Below are 25,472 nucleotides of genomic sequence, written 5' to 3'. Positions count from 1 at the left end.
GTATGTGCAAGGACTTTAGCAACCAGAAACAGTTATATTACACACTCAATAAATTAATGCCGTAACAAACCATTAAAATATACTTCTGAGCAATTTTTTAAAAAGGAAGTTGGTCTGCTTCCACTATAAAGTTTAAAATGGGCTTTGTTAAAATAGTAAGTGTACAATACCATGCAACATACACTGAAAGTTAAGTTGAACTCAGCACGAGTCACTTCTGAGTAGACATATTTAGGATTGCACCCCAAGTTATGGCTAGCTAATGTGCAAAATTTGAATTTTAGACAAAATAACTTCATCCAAACTAGCTGGCACATTAAGTTTTGCTTTTTTAAAAAATCCCAGACCAGTTATAAAAAAGCAATGTGACTGTAAAACCTATATCAACAGGAGAGGAAGTAATATAGTAGAAGACGAAAAATACAAGGTTATTTTTAAAAGTAAGAGTTTTCATGTACATATTCAACACCTTTATTTTTTGGGTGGGGGGCTTTGATTGGTTAATTTTTCAGGGCCTTTTAACACAGGGCATTTTACTCAGCAGGTGTAGTAAAAAATGTACACATGTGAAGACCGCACAGATGACAATAAACGAAAGTCATGTTCCACAGCAAGCTCCCAACAGTGTGCATAGGAGTCACAAGAGGGACAGCCGAAATCATCCTACATCTCTCTCTCTCTAGATGGGTGTGCTTGCTTTTTTCTCTCTTATGTAAAATGGCTCTCGTTTGTAGGCAGTTAGATTCCATTGAATTGTGACCCAATACATGGGCACAGCAACAACAGTTTTGATTTCTATACATTTTGTATGGTCACTGCTTCTGTTTCTTCAAAACCGTATGTTTAGCGACTGCTCGTTGCAACTTCCATTGCAAAACAGGAGAGGATGGCTTATATCCTACAGTTGACTATGTCCTGCCGTGAATTATAATCAATACTACCTCCCTCTTTGAAATTATTACTGTATCCTATGCCCAATTCATACACGCACCTTTCTCCCAGTATTCTTGAAACCACAGAGTCTCAAGTATACCCTGCCATGGAGTATACTGCCATCTTTAGCATACAGCCCAATTGGAGAAGCAACAGAAACTGCCATCTTTAGCATACAGCCCAATTGGAGTGGTCCAAGTACTGTGCATTGTATTTTATTTTATTGTGCTTGAGTCTACCTATGACTCCGTCGTTACTGCTGATATGAACCCAAAAGTGGAGGAGGGGGCAGGGCAGAAAGCAAGAAGGGAACATAACCAACAGGCTCTTCAATCTGTGCAGTCCACTTAAAAAACAAAACAAAACTGCTAACAGACTTATGTTGGTTTCTCTCCTGTTCTGTGCTTGCTGCCACTTCCAAGTTATATGTCATTTCCCCAAGAATGCAGATACACATTTAAAGCTCAATGCAATCTGTAAGCTGTCAGACAGAAGCATTTCAGGACAGCAGCAAAGAGATTCGAGGGTTTTTGCTTGTTTGTTTCAATCCCATCATACTTCTGTCATGGAATCCAAGGTGGCATTCCAGGTGGTTTCCAGGCAGCCTACCATCCAGGCACCGACCAGACCCAACCCTGCTTAGCATCAGCAAAGTGGTGGCATCTTGTGCCTCCAGCCCATACACTGGGTCTTGGGTTCTCTTCCCAAGGCATGGTAACATGATGTTTAAAGGGCTTTGTCACCCTTTTGACAATATTGGAATTATTAATTCTCTAGATTCCAGAGGAGACTGTATAAACCAAGATCCCTGCAGACTATTCAGCATCATTCTATCAGAGAGACTCGCACTGCAGCAGACAACAATATTCCACTCTTATCAAAGACTAATAACTGTGCTGTGTAGGTTCTTAAATCAACTTGTGCATAAAGAAGCAGAGACTGCGGGTTGGAGTCCTGCCTTTTCCACTGTCCGCTTGCATTTAAATCAGCAAAATAAATACGGTTGGGAAGCAAAGAAGTGGCAACAAGTCACTGCTGTTGCTACAATGGAAACCAGGATCCAGCCAGGCTGACAAGATATTCTATAGCAAAGAAAAATAGAAAGGTGTGCACAGGTTGAGCGTGTCATTTATAAGGCACCGGTGGCGTTGACGGCGGTGGGAGTTGGTACGATGAGTTCGAAGAGAGACTCGTAGGTTCCCACCACAAACCCGGCAAAACCAATGAAACTGATCAGGATATCTTTGGCAATGGTCAAGGGATGCATGCCGTCAGAGTAGTAGGTAGCAATATGCAGAAGAGGTGGGATGATCAGGGCGAGGGCACTGCTGCTGATTGAGCCCACCAGAGAGATGACAATGCCCAGTCGAGGAATCAGGATTGCTAGCAGACCTGAGACACAAAAGAAACAAGAGGAAGTAAAAACTGGGTTGAAAACATTTATTATTAGCCAAAGTAGATTCTACAATAGGTTGCTATCAACTTTAAATGTATAAGAGAAAACAACACTGTGGCTGATTTTTTCAAAAACTGTGGATTTATCCAGCACTGTAGAGCATAGGAGCCAACTCCCAGGGCCCAAGGTCTCTTTGCCCCACCCCTAAAATATTTGAGGGGCCTAGCCCCCCCCCCCCGTTAATAGACACTGCCATTCAAATGGTGTCATGTGATCGATTATGTGGGAAGGGCTTACCTCCCCCCCCCCAATATTTTATTCAAGCTGGCACCCCTACTGTAGAGGAAGGATGTAGTGGAAGAGATCAAAACTCAGCAGCAGCAGAAGAAGAAGAGTTTGGATTTGACATCCCGCTTTATCACTCCCCTAAGGAGTCTCAAAGCGGCTAACATTCCCCTTTCCCTTCCTCTCCCACAACAAACACTCTGTGAGGTGAGTGGGGCTGAGAGACTTCAAAGAAGTGTGACTAGCCCAAGGTCACCCAGCAGCTGCATGTGGAGGAGCGGAGACGCAAACCCGGTTCACCAGATTATGAGTCTACCGCTCTTAACCACTACACCACACTGGCTCTCACATGCAGAATGTTTCGCATGCATAAGATCCTGGGTTTAATCCTCAACATCTCCTAATTAAAACTATTTCAAGTAGAAAGCAATGCAAAATATTCCTTTCTGAGACCTTGAAGACCTGCTGTCACTCTGGGGCACACAACAGGAGTACGCCCCAGAGGCCACTGGGTCCCAACTCTAGTAGGGCACATGATGAAAGCTATAGTCCGGTAATGTTGGCTACCCCTGGAAAAGACAGTATTGGGCTAGATGGGCAAATGGCCCAATTCAGTGAACAACAGCTTCAACATTTCCCAAGAACCAGTTCAGAGGTTCCTTCTAGCAGCAGAGAAAGAGGTGGGAAAGAGGCTGGGCAATTTGGACATTCAATCACCAGATCTATCATGCCACTGAACTTTAGAAATACATTCCACATGTTAGACTCTTAAGTACACTCAGGAGTAGGAGAAATCCACGGTCCACTTGGAAAGAGAACCATATGATGCTATTCCACACTGCTATCATTACCTTAGGTGTCCAATTCCATCACAATTTTTATGCATGGATAGGGTAAAGGTCACATTTCAAATAAAAGAGCTTTGGATCGAAGCACAAGTTTGTTTGCTTCAGTTTAGCTCATTTGGGAGCAGCATAATATCTGTGCGCTTCCAGGAAGTTTTGAGGCTAGGCTGGAAGGACTCACACACCAACAACCTCCCCTTCTATTATCCATAGATGGGCAGGGATGTTGTTTCAGATCCATAGCACACCAAACCCCAAGACTTCCCTGCCAGAGCTAGAAATTCCCAAAGATTGAGCTATGGCTGGGTGAGTGGACCTCCAGAGACTTGTAAGAGCAGCTGCTTCATACTCAAGGGGGAGACATGCCTGGGAAGGACATGGCTAGAGACTAACAGGGCCTTTTCCCACTAATGAACCACCAATGAAGTCAGCTTGGTTCATTCCCCAGCTCCAACCAGCCCCCCTGGATCTCAGCCACAGCCAGCTGCTCATACCACTCCATCCCAGCTTCAGAGGCTAGGCTCATAACCCCTCATAAAACCCTTGCAGCCTTAACATCTGGAACTCCCAATCGCAGGTTCCTGGGGTCTCAGCCAAGGGCAACTCATCCCCTTCTGTTTGAGAAAGCCACTTGAGGATCTTAAGGTATTACTTGTGCCACTGGCTTCTGGGCAATAAGGTATGAACAAGCAGCACATCTCATTCTATAGTCCTCAGCACAAGAATATGTAATATTGTAAGGGAGTGACAGTCTTTGGAATTTATTCATGTAGGATTCTGACATATTCTATAGCTTCATTTATCTACTGTTACATATGCATCTTGCCTTTCTTCCTCAAGCAGCCACACACCATTCTCCTCCTTCCCACTTTATCATCACAACAAACCTGTAGGTAAGGCTGAGAAGCTATGGCTTCTCTTTTAAAAATATGACAAGAAGAAGAAGAAGAAGAAGAAGAAGAAGAAGAAGAAGAAGAAGAAGAAGAGTTTGGATTTGATATCCCGCTTTATCACTACCCGAAGGAGTCTCAAAGCGGCTAACATTCTCCTTTCCCTTCCTCCCCCACAACAAACACTCTGTGAGGTGAGTGGGGCTGAGAGACTTCAAAGAAATGTGACTAGCCCAAAGTCACCCAGCAGCTGCATGTGGAGGAGCAGAGACGCGAACCCGGTTCCCCAGATTACAAGTCTACCACTCTTAACCATGCTGACCCACAGCAAAAATATTAACCACAAAAGGAGCGTGGCAGCTATGGGTAATGGTCTCAAAACAAGCACAGGCATGAAGCCATGGTTAAAAGTTGGCCAAAACAACACACAGTACACAATGTTAATTGTCCAGATGTTGCATCCAGAAATTAAGCCCTGAAACTGATGCTCTGAAGGCACAGTGTGTCAGAGTATTAAGACAGAGGTAAGCCTTTAAGTAACATTTGCGCATATTTTAAGGCGCTCATATTTCCCTCTTCCAGCTCCTTCCTTTTCTACCATTTTTTTTTGTGAGAGGCCAAAGAAACCTCAAATTCTACCAAAGACACATGCATAAAGTATGCAGCAATGCACTTGTTGTTGTTGTTGTTGTTGTTGTTGTTGTTGTTGTTGTTGTTGTTATTGTTTTAAAAAAGATGCATTTCCCCTTTTCATGCCATTGCCCCCCTAATCCCCTTTCTAGGCACTCAATATACTCAATGCAGAGTTGGCAGTTCCCCATATGTGAATGCCCCCCCCGGTGAGGTGTATCTGTCCCCCTCTTTACAGTATTTTCTTTCAGGAGGAATTTTACAACATTCCTGTTTACCCATGCATTTGAATACTGAAAGTTTATGTGTGTGGCAACCTTGAAAATATCTCTGTGAATATATGTGATTGTCTTTACTATGCTTTTAATAGCATTGTTTTAACACATGAGTTTGCCACCCTGGCCTTCTTTAGGAGGAATTGGGGGGGGGATATAAAATTAATTTATAAAGTAAAATGAGCCCAAACAGATGGGAATAATAATAATAATAATAATAATAATAATAATAATAATAATAATAATAATAATTGTAACCTGGAGATGATTATGCTGCCTGATGCTTCTGTGGTATTTTAAGGCATAGACAACTCCTGCTAAAATGAAGCAGTAAAAGAGGAGAATTCTCCATAATAAATCTGGCTTTTGTTGGCAAAGAAAGTAGGGCACTTCAAAGAGAAGAATCACCATGACCAGAGAGAAGGAGGAATTGGTTTATTTCCTGAAAAAAATCCAGTGTGTTTTCAAAGTAGGATGTTGCTTTCCCAGTTTCTATAGGCTTCATATTATCAGTGAGGAGAACACTCTCAATAATCCTGGGGGACTAGGACAAATCAAATTGAGAAAGAGAGAGAGAGGCAAGCAACAATGCAGTATTTTAAAATGAAAAGCTTAGGTGCTTTATGGGTGACACAGGGGTGGGGTATTGGGGTGGGGTGAGAACTTACTTGTACTGCAAAGCAAGACAATGAATATTTTGTTTAGATGAGGGATGGGAAGCCTGCGGCCCTCTTTAGATGTTATTGAGTTCCAATTCTCATAATATCTAACCGTTAGTCATACTGGTAAAGGTTTATGAGAAGTGGTTCCCAACAACCTCTGCTGTGCCACCGATTCCCCATGACTGGCAAGGTGGAAGCTTCCAAGGGATGCAGCAGCTACAGCTTCACTGTGAAACTGAGGAAAGGAAAGTGAATGAAGCTATTTCACTGTGACGGAGTTCGATTTTAAAGCAGCAAGCAAACAAGTCACAGCCCTTATCTAACCCAAACAGCTAGGATGTGCCTGAACAAGCTGCTGAGGCTTTGAGTTTGGGAATCACGTTTTGCTGTTTATGTATCCCTTGGCAAAGGGAAGCTAACCTGTCCAGATTACACAACATTGTCCCGAAGGAGCCAATTCGCAATTCGGTAGCAATGGATTTAAGCTTAGGCGAAGACAGATCCCGCTTATGTATTTATTTGCTGTGTTTACAGGCTGTCCTCCAGCCTTGGGGAAGCTTACAACAGCAAACCAAAAATCCATACATTCTATGTTTAGTGTATGCAAGGACCCCTGTCAACAAATGTATCTGAAGTTTCAAGCTCCCATGTGTCAGCTTGACCATGTATATATGCATGACTTGAAAGACATCAATGACAATTCACCATGACAATTAGATGGGCATTCCATGTCCAGACCCAGAGAACCTCTGACTGTAGTCTGCTCGAGGCAAAATAGAGTAGGGCTGCTATTCTACTTGTGAGTTTTTCAGAAGCCTAGGTTTAGCCACTAGTGGAGGAAATCATGGTTGCAGTTACATAATTTTGAACACTGGATTTAATGGCCTGGGGCGAAGCATCACTTCACCTACTTCAACATGTGGCAAGCCAACTCTGCTATGTTTGGGGGCCTTCGTCCTCATTCAGCTGAGTGGAGTTTTAGTCTTCTACTCCAAAGTCCTGTCCAACTAGAACCACAGCTGGACATTGACCAAAGCCCAGTATTCTAATGGATGCCTTACACTCTTGGTGCCAGAACACAAACGCAACATAAGGTGCCTTTCCCTCACAATTATTCAATGGTAGCTATTTGACGGGGACAGGGGTTGAGGGCAAGCAACTTCCATTGAACTCTGCTGCCTTGGGGCCAGAGCACAATATTGTCTGGCCGTTTCTCAACATTATCCGCACATGTATCTACCAAAGAAACGTCCAGGTAAAAAACAAAAACAATGTGAGAACTCATTTTGATCATCTTATTTTCATTTTATATGAAAGCAGTGCAATGTGGGTGACATCAAAGAGACAACCTGACCCGGAAACACCTGAGAAGGAGCTTGTGTGAAACTTTGACAATTGCCTTCCTCAGATTTTGACTTAAGGAAGCAGGTTCTGAGGAGGACTGAAATGTGGGCTCCCCATTTTTAATCATTAAGGGCCTAACTTTTTTAACAAGCGTGCACAGGAGAGTCAGGCTGCACAAACAGCTATTGAAGGTGCCCTCCAAAGGGGAAAGTCTATGGCTATGGGTTAAGAGGAGGAAGACGTCGATAGCAAGGGGAAATAAGCGGAAGCAGATTCATGTTCTCCCTTTCATCTCTACCTTCCCTCCATCCTCTCAAGACACAGCCCCCACCAGCGAGTGCTCAGCAGGACCAGCGGATTAGCTGCCTGTCAAAACACAGCGTCATGAGCCCCTTTATGACTCAGCCAATTGTGCCATCTCACAGCAAACAGGATTTTAACGCCCACTTAAAAAAAATAAAAACAGACAGGCAGCAAAACTAAATTACCCAGCTGCAGCTCTTCAGCCCTCAGGAGACAACGGTTATGCTTTCCATAGATATCAATTCAAAGGGCTTTGAAACTAGACCTCTCTTTCCTTTTGCTTAGCCCTTCAAAACCCAAAATTACATCCTCTCTTCAGACACCCAAGCAGTGATGCAGATGTGCTTTGAGGCCAGGAGATCATTTCAATTAATATTCATGCAACCCACTTAATTGCTTTTATCCTTGCTGAGAGCCCAATAAGCTTTTGCTTCCTTGCCTCTGACGGCACAAAACTGATCAGGGATATCTTCTAGAATGGAAAGCGTCCTTGCCCTGAGCACCTTTCCAGCACAGGTCTACTTCTCCCCACCACCACATCTGGGGGAATCATTTGCAGCCTTGCAGCCACATGCCATCGGCTACCTAAATCCATCTCCTTAAATCTTTGCCCTTCACTTTGGTTTGGCTCTGGATTCACCGAAGCCCATCTTTCTCAGTTATATGAACCTCCACCCACCATCCTGTTGGCTTTCCGACCAAGGCTGACAAAAATGTAAGAAGAGACTTGTTGGATCAGGCCAATGGCCCGTCTAGTCCAGTACCCTGCTCTCTCAGTGTCCAACCAGATGCGTACGAGAAGCTCAAAAGCAGGACATGAGCCCAAAAGCACTCCATCCACTTGTGGTATTCAGGGGCACAGCAGTAATAGGAGTGACTGACAGTGCAATCCTACACGTTTCCTTGAGTTTAATTCAGTGGGAATTTACTCTCAGGTAAGTGAGGACTGTAGGCAAAGAGATTGCTTTCTAAATCAGAGGATTCTATTTCAGAATTGTGTTTCCAGTCCACCTGGCAAAACCAAGTGTGAACAAAAAAAATAAGCCATGCAAACCAGAGCTACATTTAGGAGATTTTCTCTTTTTTTGTTAGAAATAGAGGGTCCATGGTAGGAGAAAATGAAAGCATAAGGCACCATGGACCTAGAAACTCGGGTCTCTGGACTAGAATGCTGAGCCCAATTATCTGTACCACTCTTGTCATCATCCTGCCACCAACATACAACTGTCCGCATTCTAAGATCACACTTCATTCAAAGAGGAGATAAAAAAGAAAGCAAGGCAAGTAGTTTTAACACCCCTTTTTGCTAACCACATCTTTTCTGCGGCTCAGTTTCAAAGCAGCAACAGTAAGCCATTCGAGAATAAACACGGAGAGGAAGGAATTAATATAGCTGAGAAATAAACTTGGAGATGGGATAAATCTTTATGAAGACAGCTATACTTAAACCTTTTAAAATGTAAGTGCATTGTAAGGGGCAAAAATATGAACTCCTGAACTTGCAGTATGAATGAAAAAAGCACTGAGAGGACTGAATCCTCGCTGCTACAGCCATCTGTGCCACAGAAGAAGAGCGATCTGATAAATAAACTGACGGCAGGATCTGCAGAATCAGCTTCAGCATATCAGTGCTGTTCTTATGCTTCCAGTTCAGCACCAAATCAAGAAGTGTGGAGACATGGCATGGGTGTCAGTCCTAACTCATCCTCCTCAAAAGGAATTTTGTTTTGGTCAAATTTATTTTCAGTGCGTTCGATAGTCTCATTGTAATATATAATACAATACTTCTGCCTGCAAACCAGTTACTTCGTTAGATCAAAAATGAAATCGCTTGGAGCACTCTATACAATCCGTGATGGCAGCTTCAGTTACAGCACAAATGCTCAAACTCTTGCACATCTGTGATCTCCAATGGTGCTGTGGGGCACCGTTGGAATGATGCATCAGTTTCTGTGGCAGAATTTTGCTTCTGATTCTAATTGTGCCCATTAGAATAAAACAGCATTTATTGGATTAGTCTAGACCAGGGACGTCCAGCTCCCAAGAGACTGCGATCTACTCACAGAATAAAAAACTGGCAATGATCTACACATGGGGGGAGGGGTTTGCAGGTCAAAGTTGCTGAGCTTTTTTGGGGGAGCCAAATCTGAATTGTCAACCATTTTGGGGGGGGCATCTCAAAGTTGTTGAGCAGTTTTAGGGGGGAACAGCAAATACTTCTGCCACTTTTTGGGGGGGGGCTGCAACATAAATTGATAAACAGTAAGTCATCCCGCCAGTGGAAACTCCGTCTTCCGTTCCTGAAATCGTGCACGGATAAAGGAAAGAGGGGCCGAATGCTCCTTTCCCCCCACGAACGAAAAAGAGACCACAATCAACCGCAATTGACTTCTAACAACCAGGGGTCAACCTGTCGATCGTGGTCGACCTGTTGGACATCCCTGGCCTAGACTATAGACCATCTTGGCTGTGACTCCTGGAAGAGCTGCTCCTGGCCATGCAGGTCTTTCCCCACCTGGCCTGGAAGGGAGGAGCCCTGACTGACTCCAGCTACAAAAGCTGAGGCTGCTGAAGAGGTCAGAGACCATCTTGGCTGTCTCTTCGTGAAGACCCAGGTCATGAAGCCTGAGCTTCCACAGCCACCACCTACCATTGGCAGCAACAGCAGCAGATACATTCTATGCTTAGGGTAATATTTTATTCTCTTGTTAATTATTCTGTTTTAAACGTGCATTTCATATTTGAATTAGTCTGTTTTCTGTTGAAACATTAATTTTCAATACTTGATTGATTGATTGCATTTGTATACCACTCTTCATCTACTTATCTGTAGACAAGGTTCAGGCAGGATCCTTTCTAGATTCCTCCTTTCTCCCTGCTGCAGTTAGGCAAGCACTTTCCATCTGTGTGCACATGCACGAATGAGGGCATGTTGGCTAGGAGAAAATGAATATATTCTATGGCAGCAATGAACTTTGCCTGAAGCCTTTACGACGAGCCTCTTCTGGATTATATCCAGCAGCAATTACGTTCACGGTATGTGGTGTCAAATGATACTGGCGGGGAGATAAAATTATATTGGGTCTTAAATAGCATATGCAAGGCTTCCACCATTCTGAAACTTGGCACCAGTGATGGTCAACATTTGCCAGACTAGTTTTATCTACCAACACTTCTTCTCAAGCTGGGGAACAGAGAAGTCAAAGCAACAACAACAACAAACTTTATCTGCGTAGCCTACAGGTCATTGCATCAAAAAGACACATATTACAGATACTGGTAAAAAGCCCTATATAATCCAATAAAATCAGCTGAATCAGAATTCAGCGAAGTCAAAGCAAAACTTGTCTGGCTAGTAAAATTTGCTCATGTACCTCTGCATCTTCAGCGGCTATTCTGTGTTGCTGAATACACCCAGCAACACAGAATAACTGCTGAAGATGCAGAGCTACGTGAGCAAATTTTACATACATATTTGGATAGTCTATGTCAGGCATAGGCAAACCCGGCCCTCCAGATGTTTAGGGACTACAACTCCCATCATCCCTAGCTAACAGGACCAGTGGTCAGGGATGATGGGAGTTGTAGTCCCTAAACATCTGGAGGGCTGAGTTTGCCTATGCCTGGTCTATATAGTGTCAGATACCACAGATACTGTGTTTTAAGGTAGTTCTCTTTTATATCTGTGAAAACCAATCTTGGTGGGATTTTGGCCTATCTCCATCTCCATTCTTTGATGTTCAATTCCTGTCATATAAGCCTTTTTTATTTTCCCATAATGATGCCTGATTTCTCCTCTGGTTCTAAAATTATGCTATACACAATTTTTGTCATTGGCTTTTAGAATAAATTCACCCTTCCCACATTGGTCTGGAGAAACCTCCAGAGTCAATTTTCATGGGGTCACAGAAAGGACCCCATGGAGATTCAAAACCGCCTTGCCCCTTTGCCAACTGACAGGAACTCTAGATACTAGACTCCATTTGTGGGCTTCAACTCAAAATAAGTTATAGAAATGATTTTTGTCACGGAAACCCATGCTAGCAACTTTCCCTTCACATTTACAAGGGCTTTTTAAAAAACCACCAAGTAACTTATTGTCAGCAGCAATCATTATTACTCGCTTCAGACACCTCAGCAAAGCCATCTCACAAGTAGAAGTGGAATAAGTAAAGGTGAAGGGAAACATGACCATTAGGTCCTGTCATGGACGACTCAGGAGTTGTGGTGCTTATCTCGCTTTATTGGCCGAGGGAGCCGGCGTACAGCTTCCGGGTCATGTGGCCAGCATGACTAAGCCACTTCTGGTGAACCAGAGCAGTGCACGGAAATGACGTTCACCTTCCCGCCGGAGCAGTACCTATTTATCTACTTGCACTTTGATGTGCTTTCGAACTGCTAGGTGGGCAGGAGCTGGGACTGAGCAACGGGAGCATTGTGGGGATTCGAACCGCCAACCTTCTGATCGGCAAGCCCTAGGCTCTGTGGTTTAACCCACAGCACCACCTGCATCCCTCAGAAGCAGAATAAGTAGTCATAATTTTGCAATTCCCCTGTTCAGGACACTTATTGCGTGCCAAAATGGAATGGAAAATATCCAATCACTCTGATCTCTTACTCACATGTTACGCAGACCAAGGATGCCCTCAGCAGCAGATTGCACCATAAAGCCCAGCGCTCGGGGATCTGAGCGATGGCAGTAGGAATAATTATTTCTGCAGGGACGTAGAACTGTAGTGCATAAGTGAAGAAGATCCCAATGGAGTACAGCAGCTTGACAGACTGATACAACCTGCATAAATAATACAAGAACCAAGAGTTATATCCACTCATCCTCCCAGTTGAAGCATCTACATCAAAGCCAAAAATGAACACAACCCAGCGACAAAGCAGATTTGGAACGTTTCTGCTCCCCAATCCTGGGAGTACCAAGGGACTGTGGCATGCAATTTCCATTTACAGGGGAGAGAGAGAATATGAACACTGTTCCGATCCCGGGCTTTGGAGAAACCAAGCTTAACACGGAAAGGCACTTGCCCTGATCTAATGACTTTGCTGCTGTTTGATGAGGCATGGACTTCCTTGGGCAAGTAATGTCTATGTCAGAGTCAAGAGGACAGATGCTGAAAAGCTATCTGTCCTTAAGTGATCTCAGAATCACTGAAGTTCTTCTTTCATAAATAGTCACCAGTTCACTGGTTGTAAAAGTCAAGGGATTGTATCTAATCAAGTCATAGTCGGAGAAGACCTACAGCAAAATCAATGTGTATACCTACAGTGGGTCTACTTAAGAGTACAGTATAACTTAGTGGGAGACAACCTAAGGTTCGTTCTTTGAAATGGAAACTGGGAAGACTCCCCATTATGTACAGATGTTTGCCTAGAGGGTTAATTTCTTTCATAGACTCTTCCGTTTGGATTTCACTTTCATTAACAGACCCTATGAAGTGTCAGAAATCAATCTCCTAAAGTTCATCTCTGAGCAAAACACTTAGATAAAGCAAAGATAACAGCAGGTTATCCCACCATGACATGTGATTGTGCTCATGAAATCCATCAACACCGAAAAATTAGATGGCCTTGCTAAAAGACAAGAAATAGATATGAAGGATGAATGGGGAGTTTTGTTCTTCAGAACAAAAATAGAAATAAACAGAATCCTTGGAAGGAATTGAAGTTCTGCATGTAATTGTGCATTTTCATTACTGGCTGGCTCAACAGCTGAAAACAAACGGGCAGGAAAGATTTCCGGATACTCTGCAATGGCAGTGTGTGTGAATGGAGGATGAATTAAAACTTGCCAATATTGTAAGGACCCTGTGTAACTCAACAGTGCACTGAAATTTGGAATACTATGCACAGCTCAGGATAACTGTATCTTAGTTATATATAGGTGAAACTCAAAAAATTAAAATATCGTTGAAAGGTTCATTTCTTTCAGTAATTCAACTTAAAAGGTGAAACTAATATATGAGATAGACTCATGACTTGCAAAGCGAGATATGTAAAGCCTTTATTTGTTATAATTGTGATGATTATGGCGTACAGCTGATGAGAACCCCAAATTAACAATTTCAACTTTAATTTGGACAGATAGGGGTTTTTCCTTCTTCTCTCATAATACTACAGCACCCAGGGCCATCCAATGAAACTGAAGGATAAAAGGTTCAAGAAAGGCAAAAGGAAGCACTTTTTCCACACTATGGAGCTCACAAGATGTGGCAACAACCACCAACTTAGATGGCTTCTAAAAAGTCAGCAGAAAAACCCATAGAAGATGAAGCTTAGGATTAGAAGTGCTGGGGAACAACAGAAGGAGAGGACTATTGCTCATATTGCTTATTTTTTTCATTTTATTTTATTTACTGTACATACTTACAGTAGGTGCATTAAGCCCCTGGCAATTTTATATATATATATATATATATATATATATATATATATATATATATATATATATATATATATATATATGAGCTGAAAGGAGGCAATCCCACCTGCCAATGGACCCAGTGGGTTTTGACAATAAGCAGTTTTGGCTTTACGCACGATCCCCAGAACATAACCCCTGGGTAAGTTGAGGGCTTACTGTATATAAAGCTGCCCACAAACGCATATAAAAGCTGCCCGCTGTTCTCTGGGTGGTTTATGGAATGTTTTTTAACCACAGCATCATGAAACAAAGCTTTGTGGTATATAAAAAAAAAACCATTCTGACGGTAGACTATAAACAGTGGTTCAGAATGCCCAAGAGGCATGTGGTTAGCCACTGTGGGAACTAGCAGGCCTTTGGTCTGACCCAGCAGGGCTCCTTTTCTCTTTTAATGAAACGGGAAGTATTGATGGAAGGCACTGGGTGAGGCCAGTCAATGCTACATCCTATTTGGCTCACCTGCTTACAACAGGGATGCAAATGTTGCCTTCCAGGTCACACTCTCTTTGGCCCTAGCGACTCTCTTCGGATCACACACCTACTTGATTCACAACCTTCTCCAAGCCTACTCTGCCCCCTCTTGGAGGGTTTTTGCCTGGACTTGAACTCCAGCAGAGCTTCTTGCTAGCCTGTAGGATAGAGAGGCATGTGTGTGTATGAGTGTGAAGAAAGTAGCCTAATGTACAAAGGTAAAGCTCACATTTAACGCTCTGCACATTTCTGCCTTGCTTGCCGCAGGATGAGGCCCTTGGAAGGGGAGGATGTGGCCTCCAGGCTGAAAAAGGTTCTCCTTCCCCAATTTAAAAGAGGAGCAGGTGGAAAGAGGAGTGGCGGTTATAAGATTAGCTGGACTGCAATAATCACAATTTCTGTGTTTTTTTAAAAAAAATTTTAACAATGAAGTTCTGCCCGAGAACAGCTGTAACATTCTGGAGGTCTGCTTTCACATTGTCAAAAGAGGGAGCCAGCTTTCAGCCGCATTCACAAGCCAACATTTGAGTTTTGAACCTATAATTTGGAGCCATATGCCAAGGGTTATACATACTGTAAACAATCCCTCCGAAAACACGACGATTACGTCAAGGAAGCCAAATTTACATGCCCGCAATTACGCAGATTAAAACCCAATTTGCATATACTTATTTTTTTTCCCCTATACAGCATCCAAATGCGTTAACATTGTTTTGGCAAGTGAATGAAGAAAGACGGGCATGAAGATTAGGCAGGGGAAGGGAAGAGAAAATTTGAAAGAGCACCAAGAAATTGATCAGGCCACTAAAACTGTAGCTCCACAACAGCACCATTCACTCCAATGTTTGAGCTGTGCCAGATGCTGTAACTACACACCCAACTACTTCTATGATCAGTAACCCAAAACCTTTGCATTGCATCTTTCTGAGGAACTTCTATGTGCAGTTGAAAAGACGTTTGTCCCATCCTGCAGCAGCAAGCATGATTTCACCCTGACTTTAATTTTTTTTTTTAAGGAAAAGCTGAAGCATACCTTCAAAGTGCTTTTTATCAGTTTCAGTCATGAATATTTCACAGTTTTTGATTATTCCCTTTCTCCCACAGCCAAGCACTCGCCAGCTTTAGCGCGGGTGTAAGTCCTATGCAATGCAGACGTCATCGCTGCTTGCACTTTCATAAGCTCGGCTCACAGGCAAGCTATTTCAGGAGCTACCCATAGAGCATGTTTACGCGGAAGACAGCGTGTTACGTAAAAATGGCAGCGATCAAAAGTCAGCAAAAGAACAAACAAGCAAAAAGAAGGGAAGTGAGCCATCAAAGGCCTGGAAACGATGCCTTATGAGGAACGGCTTAGGGAGCTGGGTAAGTTTAGCCTGGAGAAGAGAAGGTTAAGGGTTGATATGATAGCCATGTTCAAATATATAAAAGGATGTCATATAGAGGAGGGTGAAAGGTTGTTTTCTGCTGCTCCAGAGAAGCGGACACGGAGCAATGGATTCAAACTACAAGAAAGAAGATTCCACCTAAACATTAGGAAGAACTTCCTGACAATAAGAGCTGTTCGGCAGTGGAATTTGCTACCAAGGAGTGTGGTGGAGTCTCCTTCTTTGGAGGTCTTTAAGCAGAGGCTTGACAGCCATCTGTCAGGAATGCTTTGATGGTGTTTCCTGCTTGGCAGGGGGTTGGACTGGATGGCCCTTGTGGTCTCTTCCAACTCTATGATTCTATGATTCTAGTGTGAGAGGAGCTGAATCTCAGTGTCCAGGCTAAATGAGACACTCCTTCAGTTATATAGGGCCAAAGCTGCTTAGGACTTTAAAGGTCAGCACTAACACTTTGAATTGAGCTCAGAAACGTACTGGGAGCCAATATAGGCCTACAGTAGCAAAGAAAGAAATAAGATCAAAGTTAAACTAGGACTTGATGAAAGGAACAAGGAATGTACAGAAGCTGAAGATATAAATTAACTAATGATAAACTAATAAGGAAATAGTGGATCCAAGTTTTCATACACAAGTGATAAGCATATAAGGAACTGAATTACTAAGCCAAGTCAAACAAATGAACTTTGAACTGAAATAATAAAACAATAAATTGGATTACAAAGTGAACATTTAATGAATAATTGAATTACTAACTCTAAAGTGATAACATAATGAATTGGATTACAAATTGATTAATCCCTTGATTATTGAATTATGAAGTTAAGACAAACAAACAAACAAACAAACAAACTGAAATTAATTATGAATTGACTAACCACAGCAACAGCTGAAATGTCAGATTACAATAAGTAAATATATCAACTGCTTTACTGAAAATCAAATGCATAATTTACTGGAACTAAGATGAATAATTCAGAAGGCACATAATGAGTTATATGTATTATCAAGGAACTAAGCAAGAAAGTGAATGAATTGGAATTCTCATTTGATTAGCATCCTAGAGAAAACAGAAATAAAGCTAATACAAATAGAAACTATTAAAGTGACTGGAAAGTCAAGGTAACCAAACAAAGGTAAGTGAATATCTAGAAAACATGGGCCACAGACAAGTGAAAGAAAAAGAGGATGGAGTCTCATATATTATTGCAATTGGGGGGAGAATCCAACAGATGTTTAACAAGGATATAAAATCTATGGAGGTAAGACTTCAGGAAGGGCTAAGTAAAAAAGTTGACCCATGGATTATATAACAAGACAAACCTCTGAAACTCAAATAATAACTTCAGCATAGATCTGGGATGCATTTGTGCATGTAGAGCTCTCTGTCCTCTGGGCCTTGCAGCTTGCAATGCATGACAAAGCTCTAGGCCAGTGGTTCCCAATTAGGGGTCCGAGGACTCCTGGGGGTCCATGGAACGCATCCAGGGGGTCCGCAGCCCCATTCCTTGCCTCCCCCACAACTAAACTTTTTGTCATTTTTGCATGGTAATATCACAGATTTCATGGTCTGTTTCAGCGCTGTGAGATTTTTCAATATATTGGCCAAAATTGCTTTCAAAATCGCACTGCGATAATGTTTTCTTATTCGGTCATATTCAGCAATGCATCGCTCCTTGCATGAGGGAAAGCAGGGCAGCCGATTTCAAGGCACCGTCGATATCGCACGATGATCTCAGCTGATAACGCTGCTGATCTGAACTGCCTTCCCTCACGCTGAGAGAAAACAGGGCAGCTGATTGAAAGGTGCTGCCTCAAGGTGACGGAGAACGAGGCAGCTGATCGCCCTCACTTCAAGGCACAGTGGCGCTACCTTCCCCTGGCAATGAGGCGGAGCAGCTTTTCTCAGTCAGCTTCATGCACACACCCCATCCCCTCTCACTCAAACCATGCGGTGGAGGTGACTTCCTCTCCTCCCCCCACCCATCTGAACTCCACGGCTGCTCCTTCCCTCATCCCCACGCCTGACCTGCACGCATTCCCACCCGATTTCCATGACTGCTCCCTCATCCCTATGTCTGATCTCCAATTTCAGACATATATACCGTATATCAGAATATTATTATTATTATTATTATTATTATTATTATTATTATTATACCCCACCCATCTGGCTGGGTCTCCCCAGCCACTTTGGGTGGCTACGAACTGAATATTAAAAACACAATACAGCATTAAACATTAAAAACTTCCCTAAACAGGGCAGTTCAGCTGCTGATATATCACGATGTTGAAAACCAGATATTGCTCAGTCCTAGTCTGTTTTTTTTAGTATACCTAAAATCCTTTGCTTATTAGAGGCTATCCCACATTTTTTTCAAAAAAATTGTTTTGCAGAGGTAACTACCACAGAGTTATTAAAAATTTTAAATGTAGGGAGTCCGTGGCTTGGCTTTTGAAAAATAGGGCTACCTTAGTAATTAGCTCAGTGCCGGATTTACGTATAAGCTAAACAAGCCATAGCTTAGGGCCCCGCTCCCTTGGGGGCCCCAAAAAAATTTAAAGGAAAAAAACTGCACTCCACTCGAACATCTTCTGGCCACAGAGTGAGTGACCTAGGTCTCTTACAAATTGTTTCCTACACCTTAGCATCTATCTGCGTATTTCCATTCTAAACCAACCGAGAGTAGCCTGTAATTTGCAATCTTATTTACACCTGGAGAGGCATTTCCCTTGCCTCAACTCACCAACAGTTAGGCAGATTGAGTGTGATGCTGGCCTGGATGTTTTCTCCAAAGCGCAAATATCCCAGGGTCCCAAGGCTGAGGTAGAGGGTGCTGACAATCGCCATTCCCACATAGAGGATGATGGGGAAATGGTGAGGGGTCTTCATCTTGTTTTCCAGAGGGAGCACCTTGGTGGGGAAAGAGAAAAATCTTTTAAGTCACCTTAATCTTCCCTCGAATGACGCTTCAGCCCGTGAATTCTGCCACAGAACCTCAAAAAACGTAACACAATGCACCAGGGCAGACCAATTTCACCAATCCAGTTTCCTCAGGAACTCAGCCAGGTGCCAAAAATGTTTTTCCCCCCCAGTATCAACCCACTGTTAATCCCCAGCATCTGGTAACTAAATACACCATCTCTTGAACATTGAAGATGTCTAGATCTTGATAGCTTATAACCACTTCTGGAGTACCATTGAGCCCCCAGGCAAGGCCCAATATATAGTTTTTTTAAATATATATATAGTTTCTTTTGTTGACATACGAGATGCATCTTATGTTCCACTAATTATGTTGCACCTTATCTTTTTTAACGGGCTTCTATTTGTGGAAGAAAGGAATGCAAAAACCAAAAGTTTTAATCTCTTCTTACTGCTCAATTAAATTAAGGAACACGCATTACTGCCATTATTGTACAGGATGTTCTGTAACAATTAAGAAATCTGAATCGACTTTGGCCTTTGGGCTTTTATGTTTACACCATGACCCAATAACGATAAAGGACATGAAACACGGTTGCTAAGTAACACTCCATGCAAAGCTTCAAATTCCTCCCCCTTATTTACAAATATTCAGTTGGTCAACTTCTGATGTTCTGGACAGCTAAAGCTACCCTTCCTGGTGTACCAATAATGAAAAGCTCAAAGTCCATTGGGATATTTGAACAGTTTAAGAATACTGAGCCTCAGTCCATCTCTAAAAGCTGTCTGAAACTCATTTTCTGCCATTCCAGCCCTTGCCTTGCCAAATAAATGTAAGAGATGCTTCTTGTGTTACAGGATTCAAAAAGACACACACACAAGAAGCAATCTGCAAGGACTCAAATACAACTGCTGCTTCCAGAGAATACAAGCGTACATAGGTCAGAGTAAAAAATGACTCTTCAACATTATGTATACTGTAATGTATACACAATACAGCCCTGACCCTTGCTGAAATCATAGACCGATGAGCCAATCTGTACTTTACAAAGAAAAACAGAAACAAGCAGAGGTGCTCTATATAGAAGGGATTTAGAGATTTCAAAACCAAACACCAGTAACCATGGATGAGACCCACAAGTCACAAATTCAGAATGTTCCACGACTTAAATTGCATTTCCACCATCTATGCATGTATCCTGCTTTCTTTAAAAAAGAAAGAAAGAAAGAAAGAAAGAAAGAAAGAAAGAAAGAAAGAAAGCAAGCTGCGGACCAATCAACAAAGATCAAAACAGCGAAGATGCAGGTCAGTTTTCCAACAGAATTTTTAGCTATTGAATTTAGATATTTGAGCCTAGGGCTTGCTGATCAGAAGGTCAGCTGATCAGAAGGTCAGCTGTTCGAATCCCCACGACGGGGTGAGCTCCTGTTGTTTGGTCCCTGCTCCTGCCCACCTAGCAGTTTGAAAGCATGCAGTGCAAGTAGATAAATAGGTACAGCTCCGGTGGGAAGGTAAACGGCATTTCCGTGCGCTGCTCTGGCTCGCCAGAAGTGGCTTAGTCATGCTGCTGGAAACATGACCCGGAAGCTGTATGCTGGCTCCCTTGGCCAGTAAAGCGAGATGAGCGCCGCAACCCACATACAGACTTCCTGTCTTTCCTGATAAGCATTCCTTTTCTGCTCTTGAAAGTACATAACATTTTCATTTGTCCTTTATTTAATTCCAAAACCTTCTACAAAACCAAACACAGCTTCTTTTTCTGACTTAGGGTCTGTATGTGTGTATATGTGTGTTTATTTAAGTATGAAATTAAGGTTTAGTTAAGGTTAATAACTTATGTTTAAGTTAAGAAGTAAAGAAGAATTGTAATGTTGGTGGGTGTGGGTGTGGGTGTGTATAAAATAATAGATTAGTCGTTTTATATAATTTTTTATATGTTGTTATGTGCTAATGCTGTCATTGGTGCTATTTTTGGTTGGTATTTTATGTAATATCATTATTGTTGTGTTGTTTGTGTTTTTGTTTTTTCTTTGATTTTGTATTTTTATTTTTTATATTCAGTATGATGAGTGTAAGATTAAGTATTGTAAATAAAAAATGGGGGGGGGAAAAGAGAGATGAGCGCCGCAACCCCAGAGTCGTTCGCGACTGGACCTAATGGTCAGGGGTACCTTTACCTTTACCTTTACACAGACCAACCCAAACACTGCAGTCAACCAGAACAAGAGATTCTATAAATGTGCAAATCAACTACCTTCATTTTTTCAGTTAAGAACATTCCTTGCTGTTCTGATTAGATGTACTCTGCATAACCTCTTTGCCTCTCCACCTTCCTGCAGCGATCATACGAACCCATTTCATACCTTCCCTCTCAACTAAACAAATATCTGCTTCCTTCAGAATCCCATAATACACCTTGCACTTTAAGCCTTTTACCACCTTGCCTGCTCTGAACCCTGGCCAATTTGTTGACATACTTCTCAACGAGAGAAATGAAAACTGAACTCAGTTGCTCCAGCTGTGACCTAACCAGTGTTGATTAGAAGTGTACTGTTGTGAACGCAACGCTTCCTCTGCTAATGCATCTCAGAATGGCATCGGGAGCTCAGAAACAAGATCGCCGCTGAACTAAATTGAAGCTAAAACCACTGCTGCATAAAAAGAGACAATTACCTGAGGAATAAAGGGAAGGATGGGAGAGATCAAACATTTCCCATTTTATCCCACTTTCCTCCAACAAGCCAGCCCTGTAGACCATGAAAATAAAGCTATGCAGCCAAGTCCACTCAACAACATCTCACTTATGTGTCACAACTGCAAATACAGATTTTAAGCTAGGGGAACAAAACAATCTAAAATCCCAGTACCCCAGACTATTTTTTGCAGGCTTATCAATAGCCTGCAAAGAGAAACATGGACTCTCTCCAAAAACAGAGGTTGGGGCAACAAGAAAGTATCTATGACTAGAGTGCATAGATTGCCATCCCATATGTTCAGCAACTGATGCCTAAATGCTACAGGATTCACAGCACGCCAGGGAGCTGCTGCATCCAAACCCCTAATTAAACATTTATGCAAAGCAAGCCAAGCACACACAAGGAAAAGACTTACCACTCCAATGCCTTCGAAAGCAAAGATAGCTGTGCCAAAAAACAGAGGGTAGGTCTTCCACTGGGACACCAGAGGCAGATGGGAAGGATCTGGAATGCCCTGGGCAAAGGGCAAGAGAAAAGGTCGTTTATATTTGAGAGAAAAGGTCCCAAAGACTTCCTTCGGGGAGTACCAATAGGAACACAGGAGCTGTTTCATCCCAACTGAGACCACTGGTCCATCTAGACCAGTGCCCACAATGGCTTTCACTGGCGCCCCCCAAGCAGTTGCCCCCAGACACTGAACTTCCATTTTTAAAGAGTGCCGTTGACCCTCCTAGGAAGCTATGGGGCAAAATGTGCACGTACCTTCTAAGCAATTTCTGTGAAAGGACAGCGAGTGTGGTGTGGCCACCTTGTATGTTTTTCCTGGTACTGAGGTATGTTCCCTGTTGTTATTAAACAGCATCTCTCTCTCTCTCTCTGTGTGTGTGTGTGTGTGTGTGTAATCAGAAGTGGAAGAGCTTGACATCGAATTCTACCCTTTGCTTGCAAAGCATTAGCTGTATCACATAGCTACTTTGTTTTTTATCTCACCCGCTCTGAAAGGAAATGTAGAATATCTAATATCTATCTACCACTCCTACACCTTACTCACAACAGAACTAATGCAAGCTAAAGCCAACCAACATTAGAGAACTTGCCCATGTAACACTATGCTTATTCCTAAACTTGCCTAACACATTACCAATATCAGTTCTGCAACATTAGCGGTGGCTAGTCTTTTTGGATGTATTGTAGCCCATGTGACCAAGTGTTTCTCTCTCTCTCCTCTCTCTTTCTCCTTGTGTTCAACCCATACCAAAAGCATTCTGCTTCTTCCTGTACATCAGGAAAGGTGAGCCTCCGGCCCTCTAGATGTTGTTGAGCTTACAAAAAAAATACTAACTCTTTCCCCTTTTTCCTAGGCCAGAATTCTCCTCAAAATGCAAAAAAGGCTTGGTTTTTAACCTCTTCATCTTCACCTTTCAACTGAAGCAAAACACATTTTGCTTGCCATTCTCTGTTGAAATTTAAATTGTAAGCCGGTAAAGGCAGACGCCTGTCTTGTTGTTTACTTATTCTATGTAGCACCATGTACATTGAGAGTGCTATATTAAAATGGAAACGCTCCATCCAAGCGACTGCGCTGACCTTGGAGCTGCCGCAACCTCCTCTGATGGCTCACCTACAATTGCAGGAGGCCCTGCAAAATGGCTACCACCATTGCTACAGGGAAATTCTGAAAAGATTCCACACTGATCTTTGTACATACCCTCACAATGTACTGGTATATCATTATCAGGCTGCTCAGCATGAGAAGATTGGCCAGCATGGAGAAAATGGAAAGGAACTTGAGGTTCTGGATAAAGACGAGCAATATCACAAATGGCAACAAGGACAGGATGTATAACTGGGAGCTCATGGTTGGAGCAAATATCGAAGTTTCATTGGCACTGCAGTCGTTGGTTGTGCCATTGGCCGCAGATATCACCTAAGGATCAAGAGAGGAAGAGGAAGAAGAAGAAGAAGAAGAAAGTTGAATGGGTGATTAACAAGCAGGTGGTTTTTGCTTGATTTGTAATATGATTCTGAGTGTGTGATTGTCAATAAGTTAATACGTGACGATCTAATTCTATCTAGGGGACTATAAGGAGCTAGGACATAGAGCAGGAGTAGCCAGTGAGGTTTTGGTTGGCCATGTTGGCTGGGGCTGATAAGCATTGCAGTTCACAATATCTCAGGACACCACTGTCTCTGGGTTTTACCAGTACGAAAAGGGCTTTTAAGCTCCCTGACTTGCTTGGGAGCAAGGACCTCTCCATGTGATGGCTCCAGTTGCTCTCACGAGATCTTGCGGGGTTGTCTGAGCTCCCACAAGATCTCATGGGATCTTCCCAAGCAATGCAGAGAACTTGTGTTTATATAATTTGTATCTGCAGGTACACAGCCATAGGGTGCCTGTTGGGTACATCACCCTCCCTATTGCAGGCCAAATATAGGGGCAAAATATTATCCAACAGGCAAGGCAAGACCAAGCCTGATATGTAAGAGGGTCCTGAGTTTTGTATATCATAGCTAAGCCATGCATTTGTCACAAGTTAGAAGGAGAATAGGAAGGGTTGGATTTTTTTACCAGCTAAGACAGCTCTAGTCATAGAAACAAGTCCCTTACAGCAGTAATGAAGATGCTAAGACCTCTTAAATCCCTGAATTCTCAACTATGCTGCCTGTAGACAAAAGAACCAGTAAATTATCTATACTGCAGACTTACCTGTCTCAGATTGTCAGCTAGGAATACAAAATATACACAGCAGAACCCCAGCTGAGTGATAATCAAGAAAAAACCAACCAGGTACCTGAAAAATAATGAATTGTAGCAATTCAGTCTAAATCAGTGGTTCCCAACCTTTTTTGGCCATGCCCCACCTAAGCATCTCTAAAATCCTGGTGCCCCCCTCCCCCAATGACATATAATTCTTATTATTCAAAAAGTGAACTCCTACTTGCTTGAAGAAAGCCTAAAAGGCCATTAACTGTTAATAACTCATTCTTGAATTGCTCCCCCTTAAAAATCAAATTGCCCCCTGTTGGGCGTGTGCCCCCTGTTGGAAACCACAGGTCTAAATAGATAAATTCAGAATTCAGCACTAGTGTCGGAACTCCAACTTCCAGTTTGTAAAAAACCCTCAAGGTTTCAGAGATCTGAAAGCTTATTTGCAAAAAGTGACGTCGATGGCACAAGCAGATTTGGTTTTTTGTGTTTTCTATTATAATGATCACCAAGTTAATATATAAACGTTTTCTGAAGACCCAGTCAAGTTTTTTTCATATTTAGAAAGCTGATTTCATAGCAAGAACTTTGCAGAATAAATGCAACATACCTGATCAATCATCTACTGTCTGCCAAATACATGAGTTCTACACATTCTGTGCCAAATAGGCCAGTTTTACTTAAGCATGCATTTATAGGCCAGATTTGTTTGAGCAGCCCCTGGGTGGGTTACATACAGCTTAATACAACTAAGTCACATAATGCTTATAATCGTTAAGCCAACAATAAAAACCATCGGGGGGGGGGACAACCATGAACTTTTGCAATGAATGAGCACCTCCTCCCCCCATGAAGGAAATATTTTTAAAGCATTATTAAACAGAACATTTGTCTCTCCCGCAGCCGTCACTACCCCCCCCCCCTTAAGATGTTAAAGAGATTGAGGGGGATCAAATCTGTGTCCTTTCAGATGTTGTCAGACTCCAACTCCCACCAGCGGCATAGCCAATGCTCAGGAATGATGAGAGTTGCATCCTTCCAGACGTTGCTGTAATGGTTCACTAGCCTCTTCCACATGCACAAGCTGCTTACACCCAGACTCACACCTCCAGCAATGCAACTAAGGTGAGCAAGTACCTTCCCCAGATGGAGTGAGCCCTAAGCCACGCGATGGGGCAGGCTTCCAGTCCATGCATCACAGCATCGCCATAATCCACAAATCGTTTCTGATGCCTATTTGAAAAGAAAAGAGGACGAAAGGACGTGAGCAAGGAGCGAAGGGAGAAAACGAAG

At 42.6% G+C, this 25,472-nt stretch overlaps 1 protein-coding gene across 2 annotated transcripts in view; it reads right to left on the bottom strand.

The window, feature by feature from the left end:
- Positions 1–1,462: 1,462 nt before the first annotated feature.
- LOC117041472 (proton-coupled amino acid transporter 1-like) overlaps positions 1,463–25,472 on the bottom strand; it is a 35,778-nt gene continuing 11,768 nt past the window's right edge. For both annotated transcript variants that reach the window (XM_033140317.1, XM_033140318.1), the window contains exons 5-11: positions 25,317–25,412; positions 24,180–24,264; positions 23,181–23,399; positions 21,888–21,986; positions 18,597–18,763; positions 12,186–12,355; positions 1,463–2,325 (exon numbers count right to left, since the gene is read on the bottom strand). In XM_033140317.1, coding sequence (XP_032996208.1) covers positions 2,063–2,325; positions 12,186–12,355; positions 18,597–18,763; positions 21,888–21,986; positions 23,181–23,399; positions 24,180–24,264; positions 25,317–25,412 — 1,099 coding nt within the window. In that variant the 3' untranslated portion in view covers positions 1,463–2,062. The remainder of the gene's footprint in view (positions 2,326–12,185; positions 12,356–18,596; positions 18,764–21,887; positions 21,987–23,180; positions 23,400–24,179; positions 24,265–25,316; positions 25,413–25,472) is intronic.

This window comes from Lacerta agilis, chromosome 2 (assembly GCF_009819535.1).
Source record: "Lacerta agilis isolate rLacAgi1 chromosome 2, rLacAgi1.pri, whole genome shotgun sequence".
Lineage (NCBI taxonomy): Eukaryota > Metazoa > Chordata > Lepidosauria > Squamata > Lacertidae > Lacerta > Lacerta agilis.
The sequence above is the reverse complement of the archived record's forward strand: the minus strand, read 5'-3'. Positions and strand labels throughout refer to the sequence as shown.